Source organism: Lissotriton vulgaris, chromosome 5 (assembly GCF_964263255.1).
Source record: "Lissotriton vulgaris chromosome 5, aLisVul1.2, whole genome shotgun sequence".
NCBI classification, from domain to species: Eukaryota; Metazoa; Chordata; class Amphibia; order Caudata; family Salamandridae; genus Lissotriton; species Lissotriton vulgaris.
The window spans coordinates 2,034,529,172-2,034,546,222 of record NC_141693.1 but is presented as its reverse complement, the minus strand read 5'-3'; the positions used below and the strand labels follow the sequence as shown (position 1 = coordinate 2,034,546,222).

The 17,051-nt window shown below is 51.3% G+C and overlaps 1 protein-coding gene across 1 annotated transcript in view; it reads left to right on the top strand.

The window, feature by feature from the left end:
* COL27A1 (collagen type XXVII alpha 1 chain) overlaps positions 1 to 17,051 on the top strand; it is a 1,047,548-nt gene that overhangs the window by 831,993 nt on the left and 198,504 nt on the right. The window contains exons 41-43 of the mRNA XM_086924958.1: positions 8,173 to 8,226; positions 10,632 to 10,685; positions 10,769 to 10,876. Of these exons, the coding sequence (XP_086781084.1) occupies positions 8,173 to 8,226; positions 10,632 to 10,685; positions 10,769 to 10,876 (216 nt within the window). The remainder of the gene's footprint in view (positions 1 to 8,172; positions 8,227 to 10,631; positions 10,686 to 10,768; positions 10,877 to 17,051) is intronic.

The following is a 17,051-nucleotide window of genomic DNA, read 5'->3' as shown; positions in this document are numbered from 1 at the left end:
TATACATTGAGGCCTAGGGGCGTACCAAACCATAAATTAAGAAAGTGATATAAGAACCAAGACTGGCATAGAGACAAGGCCTAGAGCCTTTAGAACTGCTGGGGCCACCAGGAACCACCCAAGGAAGTGACACAGGGGACCCACGGGGATGCGTGCAGTGTGAGAACACAGCCGCGAATCACCATTAACGTCTATGGGGAAAGTCGAGGTTGGAATTTTAAAGATAACAGACACTTAGAAGAGGACTTTGAGCAAAACCCTTTTAGAACGAGGAGGTTCTAGAGCCAACACCCACGGGAGCACCGGAGTACTCGAGTTACCTCACCCAGGGAAGCCAGATGCATAGGTGTCTTTTCGTGTCGGGTTTCAATGGCGATCTGCTGCAACGTGCTGCTGGCGACCAAGTGGAAAGTGTCCGGTGTGATCCAAGCCTGGATTGAAGATGAGAGGAACCTGAAAGCAGAGGGGACAGAGTCTGGGTCACTAGCCAGTGACCAGGAAGGTGATGAGCGAATGCCCACCGATTTTGGATGCTTTCAGATGAAGAAGGTGAAGCTTGACTTTTCAGCCACGAGGACCAGGAGGCGTCGACGACGACCAGGTTCCGAATTCGAGCTGTCCCACGAAGGATGTTGAGTGCTGCAGTGTTGGTTTCCGGATGGGACCCTCAAGCCTTGGCAACAGCAACCCACGCAGGAATCAAAGAAATGCTTCAGTGCAGGCCAGCAAGTTCTGAGGGACTTACCACATGGTGGGGAGTCAGGGCACGTCTGGAGCAACCAGCAAAGCCCAAGGAAAAGTGAAGTTACCTTCGAGGGGACCCACCAGTCGACAGACCAGGGACCGCGAAGGAGCCTCAAGCAGAAATGCAAGAAGCAGGCTCATGGAACACTTGTGGAGTGTAGACCCACAATCTTCTGTGCAGATGATGCTCGGGGCTTGGGCTACAAGTAACCCAAAGCACAACTTTAGGAAAGATTGGGAAGCTGATGCTCTTAGCAAATGGGCACAGTGTCCAGGGTTCTGGTTCCACGTCACTCGTTAGGGCTGCGGGTCTCAGCTTTGCTGGGGACTCGTGTCGGCCTTTGAGAAGTCTGGAAATCCTGGTCCTGTGTCCCAGATACTTCGGCGTCCGTCAGGAGCTTCAGAAATGCAGAGCGGCAAGATTCTTCTTTGGTGACTGTTTGAGCAGGGGAGTCACTCCTTGACCCCAAGGGAGATTCTTCCATCCTCTAGTCTTTAGTAGAGCATCGAGGTTCCAGGATTCAGTATCAGAGTTTCGTCCAGGTGTAATTCAAAGTCCTGTTGCTAGGGGTCCCTTACTTATACCGTGAAAAGGGGTTGGACATACTCTGGGGACCGACCTATGGGAGGGTCTGGAAAGAGGGGTGGCTACACCCATTTCCTTTGTCCAGTTTCGCGCCAGAGCAGTGTCCCTGCTACCGGTTTGAACTGGATCTATGCACAGGGACACCGAATGTGCCCCCAGTGCTGACTTCAAAGCACTCTCAGAGTGCACCCACCGAGCCCCAATACACAAAAGCCTGTAATCCATTGGCATCTCAACCAGCTCTGACGTCAATATCGCCAACTCTGAACACCTTCACTTCCAGATCCACATCGACCCCAAGACCACACTCAGAGGCACCCTCCTTTACAGGTCACCAGGACCCCGCGCACAATTTAGTGAAGACATCACGGACTTCATCACTCCACACGCGCTCCCCTCCGAGGATTACATCCTTCTGGGAGACCTCAACTTTCACCTTGAAAAGAACAACGACCGCAACACCACCACCCTTTTGGACAACCTCGCCAACCTCGGACTTAAACAACTTGTCACTACCCCCACCCACATCGCAGGTCACACACTCGACCCTATCTTCACCTCCCGCAAACATGTCTCCTTCGGCCACACCACGGCTCTCCTTTGGACTGACCACAGCTGCGTTCACTTTACCTACAACAAGACCACTTCCAACAACCATCCTCAACCCACTCTGCAAAGAAACTGGAACAAAATCACCATTGACCAGATCTCCTCATCGCTTCTTCAAAACCCCCCAGCCCACTCCTCAAACCCCGACCAAGCAGCCACCAACCTCACCCAATGGTTATCCAACAGCGCCGACATCCTAGCACCACTGAAAAAACGACAAATCAAACTAGGCAGCAAGAAGGCCTCCTGGTTCAACGATGATCTTAAGAAATCCAAGAAACTCTGTCGCTCCCTTGAGAAGGCCTGGATAAAAGACCCAACCACCAGCACCAAGGACGCCTTCAAAAACGCCACCCGCACACACCACCAACTGATCTGAAATGCCAAGAAAGCCGCTTTCAAGGACCGACTAGATAACAACGCCCACAACAGCAAGGAATTATTCAACATCGTCAAGGAATTTACCAACCCCTCAGCCAACTCCAACGACATCACCTCCTCTCAAGCCCTCTGCGACACCCTAGCCTCATTCTTCCACAACAAAATTGCAGACATCCACAACAGCTTCGACAACCGACCCGAAGACCAACCCACCCAACCCCCTGCAGGACCCCCACCCCCCCTGAACATCATCAATGACTGGAAGCCACTCTCCACTGAGGACACCATCCGTCTGATGAACTCTATCCACTCAGGATCCCCCACAGACTCATGCCCTCACCACATCTTTAACAAAGCAGACTCCATTATTGCACCGCACCTCCGTGACGTCATCAACTGCTCCCTCAACTCCGCAACATTCCCGGAAAGCTGGAAACATGCGGAACTCAGCGCCCTCCTGAAGAAACCCACAGCTGACCCCACCGAACTCAAAAACTACCGCCCCATATCACTCCTTCCATTCCCGGCCAAAGTCATCGAAAAAGCGGTCAACAACCAGCTCGCCGCATTCCTCGAAACCAACAAATCCCTCGACCCCTCACAATCCGGCTTCCGAGCCAAGCACAGCACTGAAACCGCCCTCATCGCAGCAACAGACGACATCCGAACTCTACTGGACAATGGAGACACAGTCGCCCTCATCCTCCTCGACCTCTCCGCAGCCTTCGACACGGTCTGTCATAGCACCCTTTTACAACGCCTCAGAAACGTCGGAATCCAAGGAAAAGCACTGGAATGGATCACCTCGTTCCTCACCGGAAGAACCCAGAGAGTCCGCCTTCCACCATTCAAGTCAGAGGCCACTGAAGTCATCTGCGGCGTACCACAAGGATCTTCACTCAGCCCCACCCTCTTCAACGTATACATGAGCCCCCTCGCGGTCATCGCACGCCAACACAACCTCAACATCATCTCCTACGCCGACGACACTCAACTGATCCTCTCACTCACCAAAGACCCGAACACTGCCAAAACCAACCTGCATGAAGGAATGAAAGAAGTAGCCGAATGGATGAAGCACAGCAGTCTGAAACTGAATTCAGACAAAACAGAAGTCCTCATCCTAGGCACCTCCCCCTCCGCCTGGGATGACTCTTGGTGGCCAGAGGCCCTTGGAAAAGCACCCATCCCGACGGACCACGCACGGAACCTGGGCGTCATCCTGGATTCCTCTTTCTCGATGAACAGGCAAGTCAACGCCGTTTCTTCATCTTGCTTCAACATTCTTCGCATGCTCAAAAAAACATTTTGCTGGATCCCCACCGAAACTAGAAAAACGGTCACCCACGCTCTGGTCACGAGCCGACTGGACTACGGAAACACCCTTTACGCCGGTACCACCGCAAAACTCCAGAAAAAACTCCAACGCATCCAGAACGCTTCAGCCAGGCTCGTATTAGACATCCCGCGTAAAGAACATATCTCTGGTCACCTGAAAAACCTCCACTGGCTCCCCGTCAATAAGAGAATCACTTTCCGCCTCCTAACCCACGCACACAAAGCACTCTACGAAATCGGACCCGAATGCCTCAACTCACGACTGTCCTTCTACACCCCCTCCCATCAGCTACGATCCTCCAACCAAGCCTTTGCCACTGTACCCCGCATCAACAAAACCACCATGGGAGGTAGATCCTTCTCCTACCTGGCAGCTAAAACCTGGAATTCACTTCCCACTCACCTTCGCCTTACTCAGAACCACCTAGCATTCAGAAAACAACTTAAAACGTGGATATTCGACAAGTAATTCCCCACCCGTCTTCAAGCGCCTTGAGACCCTCTGGGTATGTAGCGCGCTATATAAATTTTTGTCTTGACTTGACTTGACTTATTTTGTGATGCTGGGGCTCGTTTAAACTATTACCGTTTAGACCAGTGTGTACATGTCTCTCCCTTTAGAAGGGTCGAATTCTACCCCCAACGCCAGGACTGGCAGGGGGAGGGGGGTAGGATTCCAAGGTGTTTGACAACAAACACATGTTTCCATGCATCCATTTCAAAGTTAGCATTTACTGCGCGGTTATAATGCACTTAGAGTATATGGTCTGGCTGCATCACAGAACAGCCTTAGAGACTAGGCTCCGAAAGCTGCAGAGGTGCCCAGCTCATGCAGGGGCACCCTCTCACACAAAACCAAGCACTCTGCCTTCAGGATTGATAATAGGAGTGACTGATACGTTTATATGTGTCAGCGATTAAAGGTAGATATAGGTAACCTGAACTCAGTAAGGGGTGCATGCACCTCCTTAGCCAGGCTGCTGTAGCAGACCTGTGGTGTTATTTTGGAAGGCTGCCCAGCGGTGGCATAATACATGCTTCAACCCCTGGTAGGCCTCTGGGGTACCTATGCCCTGGGTACTTAAGGTACCATATACTAGGGACTCACAAGGGTAACCCAGTAACCAATCTGGAGTGTACCTAAAGTACATGCAATCATTTTAGAGAGGAAGCAGCTATGCTGGGGTCCTGGATAGCAGGGCACCTGCCAGACTAAAGTCGAAAAACAGTGAAACACCAGCAAAAAGTGGGGGGTAACCATAGTAAGCAGATCCTACTCTCCTACAATCTACTCTTAGTTTCACTTAACTTGGCACCTTACAAATCAATCCAATCCCCCATTGGGACAGGATGTGCCTAAAGACCCCACACTGCTCCCAAGCCAAAACATCCACATGCCCAGGACAGGCCCACACTCTGCCCCCCTCCACCAGCTCGTTAACAGGCATTGCCAAACCATAGCTGCAATGACCGCAAGCCCTGCATAGGACTGGGCTCGCACTTTGATTATTGTTCTTACGGTTCAGTCGCTGTGCATTGGGCTGGGTGATGCTACCACGAGCCACGATCCAACTAAGCGAGTTTACTCATCATGGGTCCTCATGCAAAGCCGTGAACCTGCTGGAAAAACCCTTAATTAAGATGGTGGAAAACAAAAAAACATCAAGAGCTGAAACTGGCCACAGAGAGGGAGGTTGGTGCCCTGGACTGACTCCGGCTCACTCTGGAAGTCGAGAGAGTCCCTGGGTCCGTCTTCTGTGTCGGCGGTCATGCCATTGTTCCGCCAGGGCAACGGAGCAGATACCTCTGGTGAAGGTCCTGACCGCCCAATTCATAAATGACTGCCAAGGTCATTGATAAAGCATTAGCAGGAGCCGGCGTCATGGCGGCTCCTGGTGTGTGGGGCAGAGCGCACCAGCATGACGCAACCAAAGAGTAATCCTTTTTGTTTTCAAAAAGAAAATCCCAAAATTGTATTTTCTTTTTGGAAATAAAAAAAGTCATTCTCCCCTCGCCATGGGAGTTATTTCGCATGGCAGGGGCATTATTTGGTTTCTACTGGCCCTCACCAGTAGGGTGTGCCCCGCGGTGACTTACAGTAACAAAAATGGCTTTGTGTCCGCTCGTCCTGATTGGGTGGGCGGACATGTAGCTAGTTGTCCGACTGCCCTCACTCACTCCGTCAGGAACACAGAGAGGTGTAGCGATGACATAGTAGTCCCCACCGAGGTCAACTTGAACATCCGCCGCATTTAAATCGTACGGAGAGACCTTCATATTGGTAGTATGTATACTCTGTCGCCGTTGAGACGGAGCATATATAACGCCAGCACATCAATGAGGCGGCTATCTGCCATGGACACACAAACCCATGCCATCAGCATATGAACGCCGTGAAGTTTAGAGCTATACCTGTCTGCAGAAGGTGGCCGACTCTCACCCAGCCCCTCTGGCCTGGAGCTGGGAGTCGTGCCCTGTGACTGTAGAGGGAAGAGACCTCCAGTGGCCAATTGTGAGTACTGCCCAGGAACTTTCATTGGCTGTCCATGCAGCATGGAGAAGCCATGTGGATTGGGACTGTCACTTTAAAACCCTGTAGCATTGCCGTCTGATTCCATTTTTGTTGTTTTCCATATTTTATTCATGAAAGGCTTTTTGTTTTACCCAAATTGGTCTGCACGCTCTCTCCAGTGAAGCTCCTCCCTCTCCAGTGACTGCTCCCTGAAGCTCCTCCCTCTCCAGTGACTGCTCCCTGAAGCTCCTCCCTCTCCAGGGACTCCTCCCTGAAGCTCCTCCCTCTCCAGTGACTGTTCCCTGAAGCTCCTCCCTTTCCAGTGACTCCTCCCTGTAGCCCCTCCCTCTCCAGTGACTCCTCCCTCTCCAGTGACTGCTCCCTGGAGCTCCTCCCTCTCCAGTGACTCCTCCCTCTCCAGTGACTGCTCCCTGAAGCTCCTCCCTCTCCAGTGACTGCTCCCTGAAGCTCCTCCCTTTCCAGTGCCTCCTCCCTGTCGCCCCACCCTCTCCCGTGACTCCTCCCTGAAGCACCACCCTCTTCACTGACTCCTCCCTGTAGCCCCTCCCTCTCCAGTGACTCCTCCCTCTCTAGTGACTCCTTCCTGTAACCCCTCCCTCTCCAGTGACTCCTCCCTTAAGCCCCTAGCTCTCTTTAAGTGATTTGCATTAACTGCCCTTGACTTCCAATAACTGCCCTTGACTTTCATTAACTGCCCTTGACTTCCAAATAACTGCCCTTGACTTCCAATAACTGCCCTTAGCTGCCTGACTGTTCCAGATGTGCTGCCCTCTCCTGTTCTAGAGGGCGTAGTATCAAACCTCCCACAGTGAGTACCTCGGTGAGAATCTGGAACTCCCTTCCGCCGCAGCTCCGGACCACCACCTCCTCCCAGACCTTCAAAACTAACCTCAAAGTTCTCCTCCTTCAAAGACACTTCCAAATGTAATCCATTCCCTCTCTATTATCTGAAGGAAACCCTTCCACTATAGAAAAATCTACTTTACTTGACTATGGAAGTGTCTTCCCAGTGTGTTCTTGTGGTTTGAGAGTCTGCCATTTATTGCAGTATTATCCTTCTACCTGTGTTTGGTACTCGTGTGTAACATGCACCCGTCACTTTCTCGTGTAACACTCTGTTTGCTCCTCTTACATTTTGGTTGCTTTAGATACTTGCACAAGTGCCACCATTGCCTACGTAACGTTTGTTCTTGTGCTTGAGTGCCCTCCATATATTGCAGTATTATACCTCTATGTTTACTTTGTACGCTTTTGTAACCTGCACATGTCACTTTCTCCTCCTGTAATGCACCGTTTGCTCCTCTTGTATTTTGTTGGCTCACGATTGTCTTTTTTGCTTCATTTAATGTAACATTTGCTTTTGTATTTTGTTCACTTGTAATGTTCTCATGTATCAGTACTGTTCCTATTGTGAAGCGCTCTGACACCTTCGAGTAAAGTCCGCGCTATATAAAAACGCACAAATAAAATAAATAAAAATAAATCAGTAGTGGGGGGCACGTGGTCAGGGGGGAGCTCTGGCCGTGGTACATCTGTGGTGTCATGCCCACTGGTACCACGATTGGAGAAGTGTGGCTCAATAGTGGAGAAGTGTGGCTCAATGGTTAGAGCGGCAGACCCTGATGCAGAGGTCTGGCCTGGAACCAGGGTTCGATTCCCACCTCGGCTGGTCTCCGGCTCAAAAATTCCTCGGACCTGAAATTCTCGCCTCGGTGCCTATTCCAATCATGGAGTCCCACTCTGCAACTCTGGGCAATAGCTTGCTTAATCTCCACAACGGCCCCAACAGCGCTAGGATGCCTGGCTTCACCCTGGGGGTGCCCAGGAGTGGACACCTCACAGGGAAAGCCAGGATGGGTTCCACAGCGGTATGAGTAATAGCGCCACTAAACCGCTCTACAAATACTTTACATTTACATTTACATTTACACCCATCACAACATTGCACAATTATTAACTCTCTCCCTCTTCTCTTTCTCAGGGACACTCCGGAGCCCGAGGCCTGCCAGGACTCAAGGGGTCGAAGGGCGCCGAGGTAAGCGGGGCTGGGGCTGCACCCCCACGCCCATGGAGGGCCCTGGGAGGAGGGAGGGGGCCCTGGGCCCTCGCAGGGCCACACTCAGGGGAGGGTCTGCTCTTGACATCAGAAGTGATCTTGCCCCCTTGGGGGCAGTCGTGCACCACACGTTCCTATCGGGGTGTGCGCTGCTGTGCTCCAGTCTGACCTCCTGCAAAAGATACACAATTGATGGACGGAATGAAGAACAAATCAAACACTCACCCCCAGGCAAGGGATCTGGGTTTGATCCATCACCGTTCTTTAGCCCACTCTGCCACCCCAGTTCAGACATGGCCATATGCAAATCAGTCTGACCCTGTGCCTCATGGGAACAGTACAGCCCGAACTGGCGAAGAACGATGGATTTAACCCAGATCTTTTGACTGACGAGAATGTTTGCATTGTCAGCTTTCCGTCCGTCACTTGTTTGCGTAGCTCTTTGCGCCCTAAGTTGGCAGGGTCTGCCCTGACGTGGGTCCCGTGCTCACTCTGCCCCTGGAGTCGAGCTATCCCGGCTGAAGACTGATTACTATCTGGATGGGGTGTAATTCACATAAATTATGAAACATTTCTGAATAATTACGTGTAACTATACAAATGCAAAGAATCCCTTTGGTGCTGCATTTTCATGCGAATCGACTCCTCACGTGTGCCCTTTAGATGAGAGGACACATTTCAAACAAAGGGGCAGATTTATGATAACAGGCGCATCCCTAGGGATGCGCCAGTTATTTTGCACCGCTGCTCCGCCACCCATGGTGCGCCGCATTTACAATGCGGCGCACCATGGGGCAAAAACGGCACAGATGCGTGACGCATCTGTGCCATAAAGGTGGCGCATTGCTGGAGTTGCATCGCAAGCGCGACGCAGCTCCAGCAAGGCTCGGGGGTGCCCCATCTTTACAATGCTGCGTCAAGACCTACGCCTGCTTTAAGCAGGCGCAGGGTTTTGGCGCAGCATTGGCCTGAAAGTGACTGAGTGAAATCTTATAGATTTCACTCAGCCACTTTTGCGAGGCGCACCTGCCCCGGAACGCCCACCCTGCGCCGGAACGCCCACAAGTGGCGCAGGGCTTTACAACATGACGCATCTGCCTACATGCGTCACGTTGTAAATGGGTCGTAGGGATGCGCCACGTTTACGCCACTGTTGCGTTACGCAAACGTGGCGCATTCCCAACATAAATCTGCCCCAAAAAGTACAAAAACCACCGCAACAACAGCCGCTCCCATCCTGTCGTCTGCGTCGTTCCTGCGCGTTCGCAGCGCATTTGAACAGTGAAGGGCGGCTCAGCTTTAAATTCTTACCCCCATCGGTGATTAGTTGGCATATTAGCTTAACTCTAGTAATTCGGTGTAGCAAGAATACAAAATGACCAAAATATGCTAATTAAACTGGCATTGCCCAGATGTGGCCTGGGCCAGGTTACTCTGCTGGCTGTGGGCACCGGGTGGATTTGAACCCATTGGGCCCATCTTTGCCTCTGAGGTCAAAGGGCGCGAACAGACACGAGGGCACAGGCCGGCACCATCTTGGATAGCTGGCATCAGACCCCCAAGTTGCTTGAGCTTACTTGGAGCCATGGCGCCACCGTCAGCAGGGAAGAGGCATTGCAACTTTTCCAGACCCAGTCTAGCACCAGTAGAGGGTTCATGGGGGAGGAATCTGCAGGCGGAGATTGCGTCCCCCAGGGAGATCGTCATTGAAGAAAAGTAACATTTACTTCCATCTGTGTCCTTCACAAGCAGAAGTGACCAAGCTCACCCTTAACTGGTCCTGGGCTTCATGAACAGGCTGTGATGCCTGGCGGTCACAAGCAGTCATTGGCGGTCACTAGCTGTCACTGGCGGTCACTAGCAGTAAACTAGCAGTCACTAGCAGTCACTGGCGGTCACTAGCAGTCACTAGCAGTCATTAGCGATCACTAGCCGTCACTAGTGGTCATTGGCGGTCACTAGCAGTCACTCGCGGTCACTAGCAGTAAACTAGCAGTCACTAGCAGTCATTAGCGGTCACTGATGGTCACTAGCAGTTACTGGCGGTCACTAGCAGTTACTGGCGGTCAATAGCAGTCACTAACAGTTACTGATGACCACTAGTGGTCATTAGCAGTCACTCGCTGCCTCTGCTCCCCTCATGAGTGCCCTGGAGACCCCCTTTGGTAGCAGGAACCTGAGCAGCACCCGTGTTTCTGCTCACCTCCCACACCCCCATGAGTGCCCTGGAGACCCCCTTGGCGGCACGGAAGCTGGGCACCCCCATCCATAGAGGGTGCCAGCTCCTGCTCACCCCCATGAGTGCCCTGGAGACCCCCTTTGGTGGCACTGGTCTCTCAACAAGCAACGCCTCTGAGCTCGTCTTTTCTCTCTCTCTGTTCCAGGGCCCCCGAGGGAAGCCGGGACCGAGCGGTGAGGTGGGGGCACCAGGAATGCCAGTAAGTATTGAAATCAAGCACCCAACTCCTGCCTCGCGGCGCTTAGACGCTGGTTCTCATTCTAGCCTTTCTTTGGTTTTTAGGGCCTGGTTGGACCACTGGGTCCTAAAGGGGTCTCGGGCAGACAAGGCTTGGAGGGGCCCCCAGGGGCCGATGGGACGCCCGGGGCGGATGGTGCAGTTGGACTGCAGGTGAGATGTGAAGTAAGAGGCAGAGGGGAGGCAGAGGGGGGGTGAGAGAGGCAGAGGGGAGGCAGAGGGGGGGTGAGAGAGGCAGAGGGGGGTGAGAGAGGCAGAGGGGAGGCAGAAGAGGGAGAGGGAAGGAAGGGGAGAGGCAGAGAGACTGAGGAGATGAAGAGGGGGGACCTAATGGGAGAGAGCGGGGAGGGGGAGAGAGAATGAGGTGATGAAGAGGGGAACCTGGGGGGACAGAGGGGGGGTGAGAGAGTGATGGAGAGCTGGGGAGAGGGGGGGTGAGAGAGTGAGGAGATGAAGAGGGTGGCTGGGGAGAGAGAGGGGGGAGGGGGAGAGACTTAGGAGATGAAGAGGGGGGACCTAATGGGAGAGAGGGGGGGAGGGGGAGAGAGAGTGAGGTGATGAAGAGGGGGGACCTGGAGGGAGAGGGGGGATGAGAGAGTGATGGAGAGCTGGGGAGAGGGGGGTGAGAGAGTGATGGAGAGCTGGGGAGAGGGGGGGTGAGAGAGTGATGGAGAGGGGGGGGACACATTTAGACACACACTCGGCAAACAGAAGCAGAGGTACCCTTAACACAGAGACATTCAGAGAAATGAAGGAGCTTTTATACAGGTAGAAGATGTAGTGTTGGCGTTAAAATGGTTGCACGTCGAGGCGCGGCGCGACTTGCCGGCGGCCATCTTAAAGGATGCGCGCGCAGCTAGTGTGGCAAACGGCACGACCCCGGAGCACGGTTGCACGGGCTCGGCGCTCTCCATAGAAAGAAGTTAAATAAATAAGGCGTATAACTGCATACTGTGTCCGGTCATTATTAGAGAAGATACCGACATTAAAATGGTGACGAGGTCGGGATGATGACCCGCACTGGAAAGAAAATATAAGACACAGAAGTTGCAGGACCGCAGAACAAACAGGCTTCAGCCAGAAATCCACGAGCCAGAAGTACAGCCGGAACGGCCCACCTGTAGTCGAATGTTAACAGGCAAGTGGACATCAAAGAGCGCAGCAGAGCCCCACAAGCACTAGAGGGAAATTGGTCCAACCACCCGGTGAAACAACAATCCCTACCACCAGCCAACGCTAGCCCACCCCGGGCAGGAGCACTGGCGACCCCTGGGAAGAGCGGAGGGGCAGACACAGAGGCCCCCTTACCCAAAACAGAGGAACCAGAAGAAAACAGCGCACCGGGCAGCCCCAGAGGCCCCAGCAACACCTCACCCAAGGTCAAACGTGAAAAGATGAGTGCGCAAACGGCAGCAGCGACGGCCTCGGTGCAATTCTTGCCCAAGCCAGGGGAACCACTCATGCGATGGGAAGACTGGAGGTACTATATCGACAACTTCATAGAGGTGTTAGAAGACGAGAATGAAGAGAAATTCTCAAGCATTAGAAAGAGGCGGATACTATTGCATAATTTAGGCCCGGAGGGACTCCGGATCTTCAAGAATTTAACTCCCAAACAACGAGCGAATACAGATGATGATGTGTATGCCCATGCAATAGAGGACTTGAATGAACATTATAAGCCCACGGTGTGTGTCTCGATAGACAGATATAATTTTCAGCAGCGAAAGCAAAAACAAGGGGAGTCAGTGGAAGAGTACGTGGCGGCACTAAGAAAGTTAGCAGCAACGTGTAGATATGACACGTTCCAGGATGAATTTATCAAAGATCAGATTGTGATGCACACCATGAGCACCGCTGTGCAGGACAAGCTGTGGGCCAGTGGGGACACCACGTTGCAAGAAGTGATGGTAGTGGTCAAGAGAGCAGAATTGGCGCGGAGATGCGTAGAAGCAGCGAAAAGAGAAACAGGCCCAAGCTCGATGGTGAACAGAATTGGAGAAGAGGAGCCCCGCAAAGACGGCAAGAGCAAAGGAACCATGCCGAAAGGACCAAACAGGTGGCAAGGGAACCCGGGGCCTCCAGGAAAACAAGCGGGAAACAGTAGGAAATCTTGCTACAGATGCGGGAGTTGGGCGCATGAGGCCCACTACAGGAAGTGCCCGACGTTTCGCGCCAAATGTATGTATTGTGGAATCGTAGGGCACTATGAGAAAGTGTGCCGCAGGAAATCCTCCAGAAATGTGGTCAGATACATCGACCAGGAACAAGAGTATGTGGAGGAAGAAGACCAGGAGGAAGGAGACACTGTGCTCTGCATATATGACCTAGTGTTGAGCGTAGACGGCAAAAGGTCAACGAAACCAGTATTGGACATGACGATCAGGGGAGTGCCGATAAGCATGGTGGCCGACTCTGGTTCACCCTACACCATTGTCCAGAGGACGGTATGGATAGAAACATTTGAGCCACATCTAGGACCAGGGTTGGAGAGGTTGGACATACGGCCGGTCACGTACAATGGAGACCGCATACCCTTGTTGGGGTTCCGGCTGTTGAGATTTGAATTCAGAGAGCGGACGGCCAATTGCAAGCTATACATTTCGGAAAAGGGCCCATCGGTACTGGGATGGCTAGACCAGGGTGATCTAGCATCAAACTAGACCCGGGAGGCAAGGAACAGATCCTCCTCACCGAGCCGGAGGCGTGGCCAAACCTGGACAAGTGGAAGGCAGAGTACCCCAAAGTGTTTGGAGGAACAGTGGCAAAGCTTGAGAAATTTGCACACAGGATCGTCCTCAAGGAAGGCGCCATACCGGTGGCTCACAAAGTGAGGAATGTGCCCCTGGCGATAAGAGACGCAGTACAGGAAGGACTGGAAAGGAGAGGAAGCATTGAGCCAATCACGTGCGCAGAGTGGCTGGCGCCACTGGTGGTAGTCGTGAAACCAAACGGAAAGGTCAGGCTGTGCGTGGACCTACGTGAACTAAATAAGAATATCGTGGTAGAGAAGTTTCCCTTACCAAGAATAGAGGAAATGCTGGCCAAGACGAGAGGGATCAAGTGGTACTCCACTATCGACCTGACCTCAGCGTATCATCAAATCGCACTGCACCCGGAGAGTAGGAGGTTGACTTCATTCATTACCCCCTTTGGGTGCTACCAATTCCGACGCATGCCGTTCGGACTAGCATCGGCAGCTGCGGTGTTCCAGAAACTGATGCACCAGCTATTCCAGAAGGTAGGCGGCATCCAGTATTTCCAGGATAACATCCTGGTGATGGGGCGAGACAAATTAGACCACGATGTCAAACTGACCAAGGTGCTAAAAGTGCTGGAAGAGAAGGGCCTCACGGCGGAGTGGGAGAAATGCCGCCTGGGCATGGATTCAGTGACCTACCAAGGGCACGAAATCGGAGTGCAAGGGATCACCCCTAAGGCGGGCAACGTGAAGGCGATCTGCAAAGCACCACCACCAGCCAACAAAGAGGAAGTACGGTCCTTCCTAGGAATGGCCGAATATTATAGTAAATTCGTGCAGCATTTCGCGACGAAGACGCACCACATGAGGAAGCTAACAAGGGAAAGCTCAGTGTTCAACTGGACAGAGGAGGCACAAAAGGAATTTGAGTGCATAAAGAAGGATGTGATAGGAGCAATACCCTTGCAAGGATATGATCCCTGCGGAAAGACGGTGCTCACGACAGACGCCAGCGAGAAAGGATTGGGTGATGTGTTGATGCAGGATCAGGGACAAGGAACCATGGACACTTTGAGTTTTGCATCTCGCTCGTTGAGTGAAACAGAGAAGTACAGCGTCATCAAGAAGGAGGTGCTAGCCGTGGTGTGGGGGATGACCAGATTCAGACAATTCCTGTGGGCACACGCTTTACGTTAAAGACAGATCATAAGCCCTTAGTGAAGGTACGTAGATGGTCTCCAAATAACCAACATCCTTCCTATACCATGGACAGACCACTACGCCATACTTGCCAAGCTCGCCACTAACTCCTTTCTTAATAAATCATCAGTCCCAACATTTCAAAAATCGTTTAAAGACTGGAAAAATATAAATCAGGAGGAGTTTAGCACCAGACTGGACCAAACTTGCCCAATTATATCTGACGAACCCAATTTGGCACTACAACAATTCCAGACCTGGTTGGGTCAGGCAGCTAATCAGCTAGCTCCGACCAAAGTAATTTCCAGAAATAGAGCCAAACCTACTGCCCCGTGGTATACTAAAGAACTGAGGGCACAAAAACTAATTAATAGGAACAAAGAAAGATTATGGAGGAATACCTACGACACAGCCAGTAGGATATGCTACAAAGAGTCACTGGCACTGTACAAAGATATGATCACAAAGGCAAAAAAAGCTTTCTACTCGGAACAAATTCATGAAGCAAAAAACTCAAGTAGACGACTGTACCAAATCACTAAACTTCTGTCAGGTAACACTCCAGATCTTACCCCTCCCCCATCACAAGCATTATGTGATTCCCTGGCTACTTATTTCTACACCAAGGTTGACGATATCTATCAAACTTTTGCTGCCAAACCATCTCTAGGGACAGGCAGCTCCCTCACGCCTCGGACAGAAAACACGTTCTCAAGTTTCCAAACTGTAACAAAAGATCACATAAGAACAATTGTGTCAACAATAAAAACAGGCTGGGCCTTAGATCCTTGCCCTTTCTCAATTCTACCGCCTGTAATGGAGTCCATTATTCCAGCACTTACCCAAGTCTGTAACTCAATTATGCTTTCAGGCACATATCCAGACTCGCTAAAAAACATTTTATTAAAACCCCTACTAAAAAAACCCTCCCTTGATAAACAAGATTTGAAAAACTACAGGCCCATTGCGAGTCTCCCCTTCGTGGCCAAAGTAGTAGAAAAGGCCATGAACGCCCAGCTATCCGAATACATTGAAAAACATCATATACTAGATGACACACAATTCGGTTTTCGGAAATACCATGGGACAGAAACAGCCTTGATAAAGGCTGCTGATGACATACGGGCAATTAGGGATCAGGGGGGAACAGCGATCCTGGTAATGCTGGATCTGTCTGCAGCCTTCGACACGGTCGACCATACCATCTTGGTCGACCGTGTCGAAAAGATTGGCCTCTGTCACTTTGCCAAAGACTTGCTGGCATCTTTTCTAGCCAATAGAACCCAAGCAGTCACCTTAGGACCCTATCAATCGACACCACAATCGTCACCATGTGGAGTTCCTCAAGGCTCATCCCTCAGTCCGACACTTTTTAATATCTATGTGTCGGACCTTGCTAATGTCATCAAAGCACATGGGATGAGCCTAACCTCCTATGCTGACGACACTCAGTTGGTGCTAGCTATTAAAGGCGATGGACCTCAAATAGCAAAGAAATTTAATAAAGGACTGCTAGATATAGGAGAATGGATGGCCAGTAACTGTTTAAGACTGAACTCAGATAAAACTGAGGTGGTCATCTTTGGACCCCTTCTCCCAAGTTGGCCATTAAATTGGTGGCCAGAAACTTTTGGCATCCCCCCAACCCCAACAGCCAAGGTGAGGAACCTGGGCATCATCTTCGATGATGGACTAAACTTTATGGACCACGCTAATAAAACAGCATCCACAGCCCATTTTAAATTGAAGATGATTAGGAAGATTCGTCCTTTTCTCCCAGAAACAGCCATCAAAACTTTGGTTAGCTCATTAGTCCTGTCCACTTTGGACTACTGCAACGGATTATTCCTTAACGCACAATCCAGAGTCATAGGGAAACTTCAATCCATTCAAAATGCGGCAGCTCGCCTACTCGCGAGGAAAACAAAGTTTGAGCCCACATCAAAAGTTATAAAGGAATATCACTGGCTCACAATCAGGAACAGAATACACTTTAAATCCTTATGCATAGTATATAAGGCTTTGAATGATCAAGGTCCATACTTCCTAAAAGAGCAACTCCAACTCTATAAACCAGGCAGACCGCTCCGATCAGCCACCCTCCAGCAGTTAACCGTTCCACGGGCCAGAACAGTTTCCTGGGGCGATCGCCGCTTTTTGGTGGCTGCCCCGAAACTGTGGAATACTCTCCCCCGACATATCAGGCAAAGCCCTTCCCTTTTTCAGTTTCGTAAACAACTAAAAACTTGGCTCTTTGAGCAGTAGCCTTCCCACCATGATACTCAGCTTTCCCAATGACAAATAATTGCAGTTTAGCGCCAAGACGCCCACGGGTATATGTTGCGCTTTAGAAATGTCAACAAATAAATAAATAAAATAAATAAAGGTCCTAACATTAAGCGGACACGCAAGTGCCACCCCCAGGAT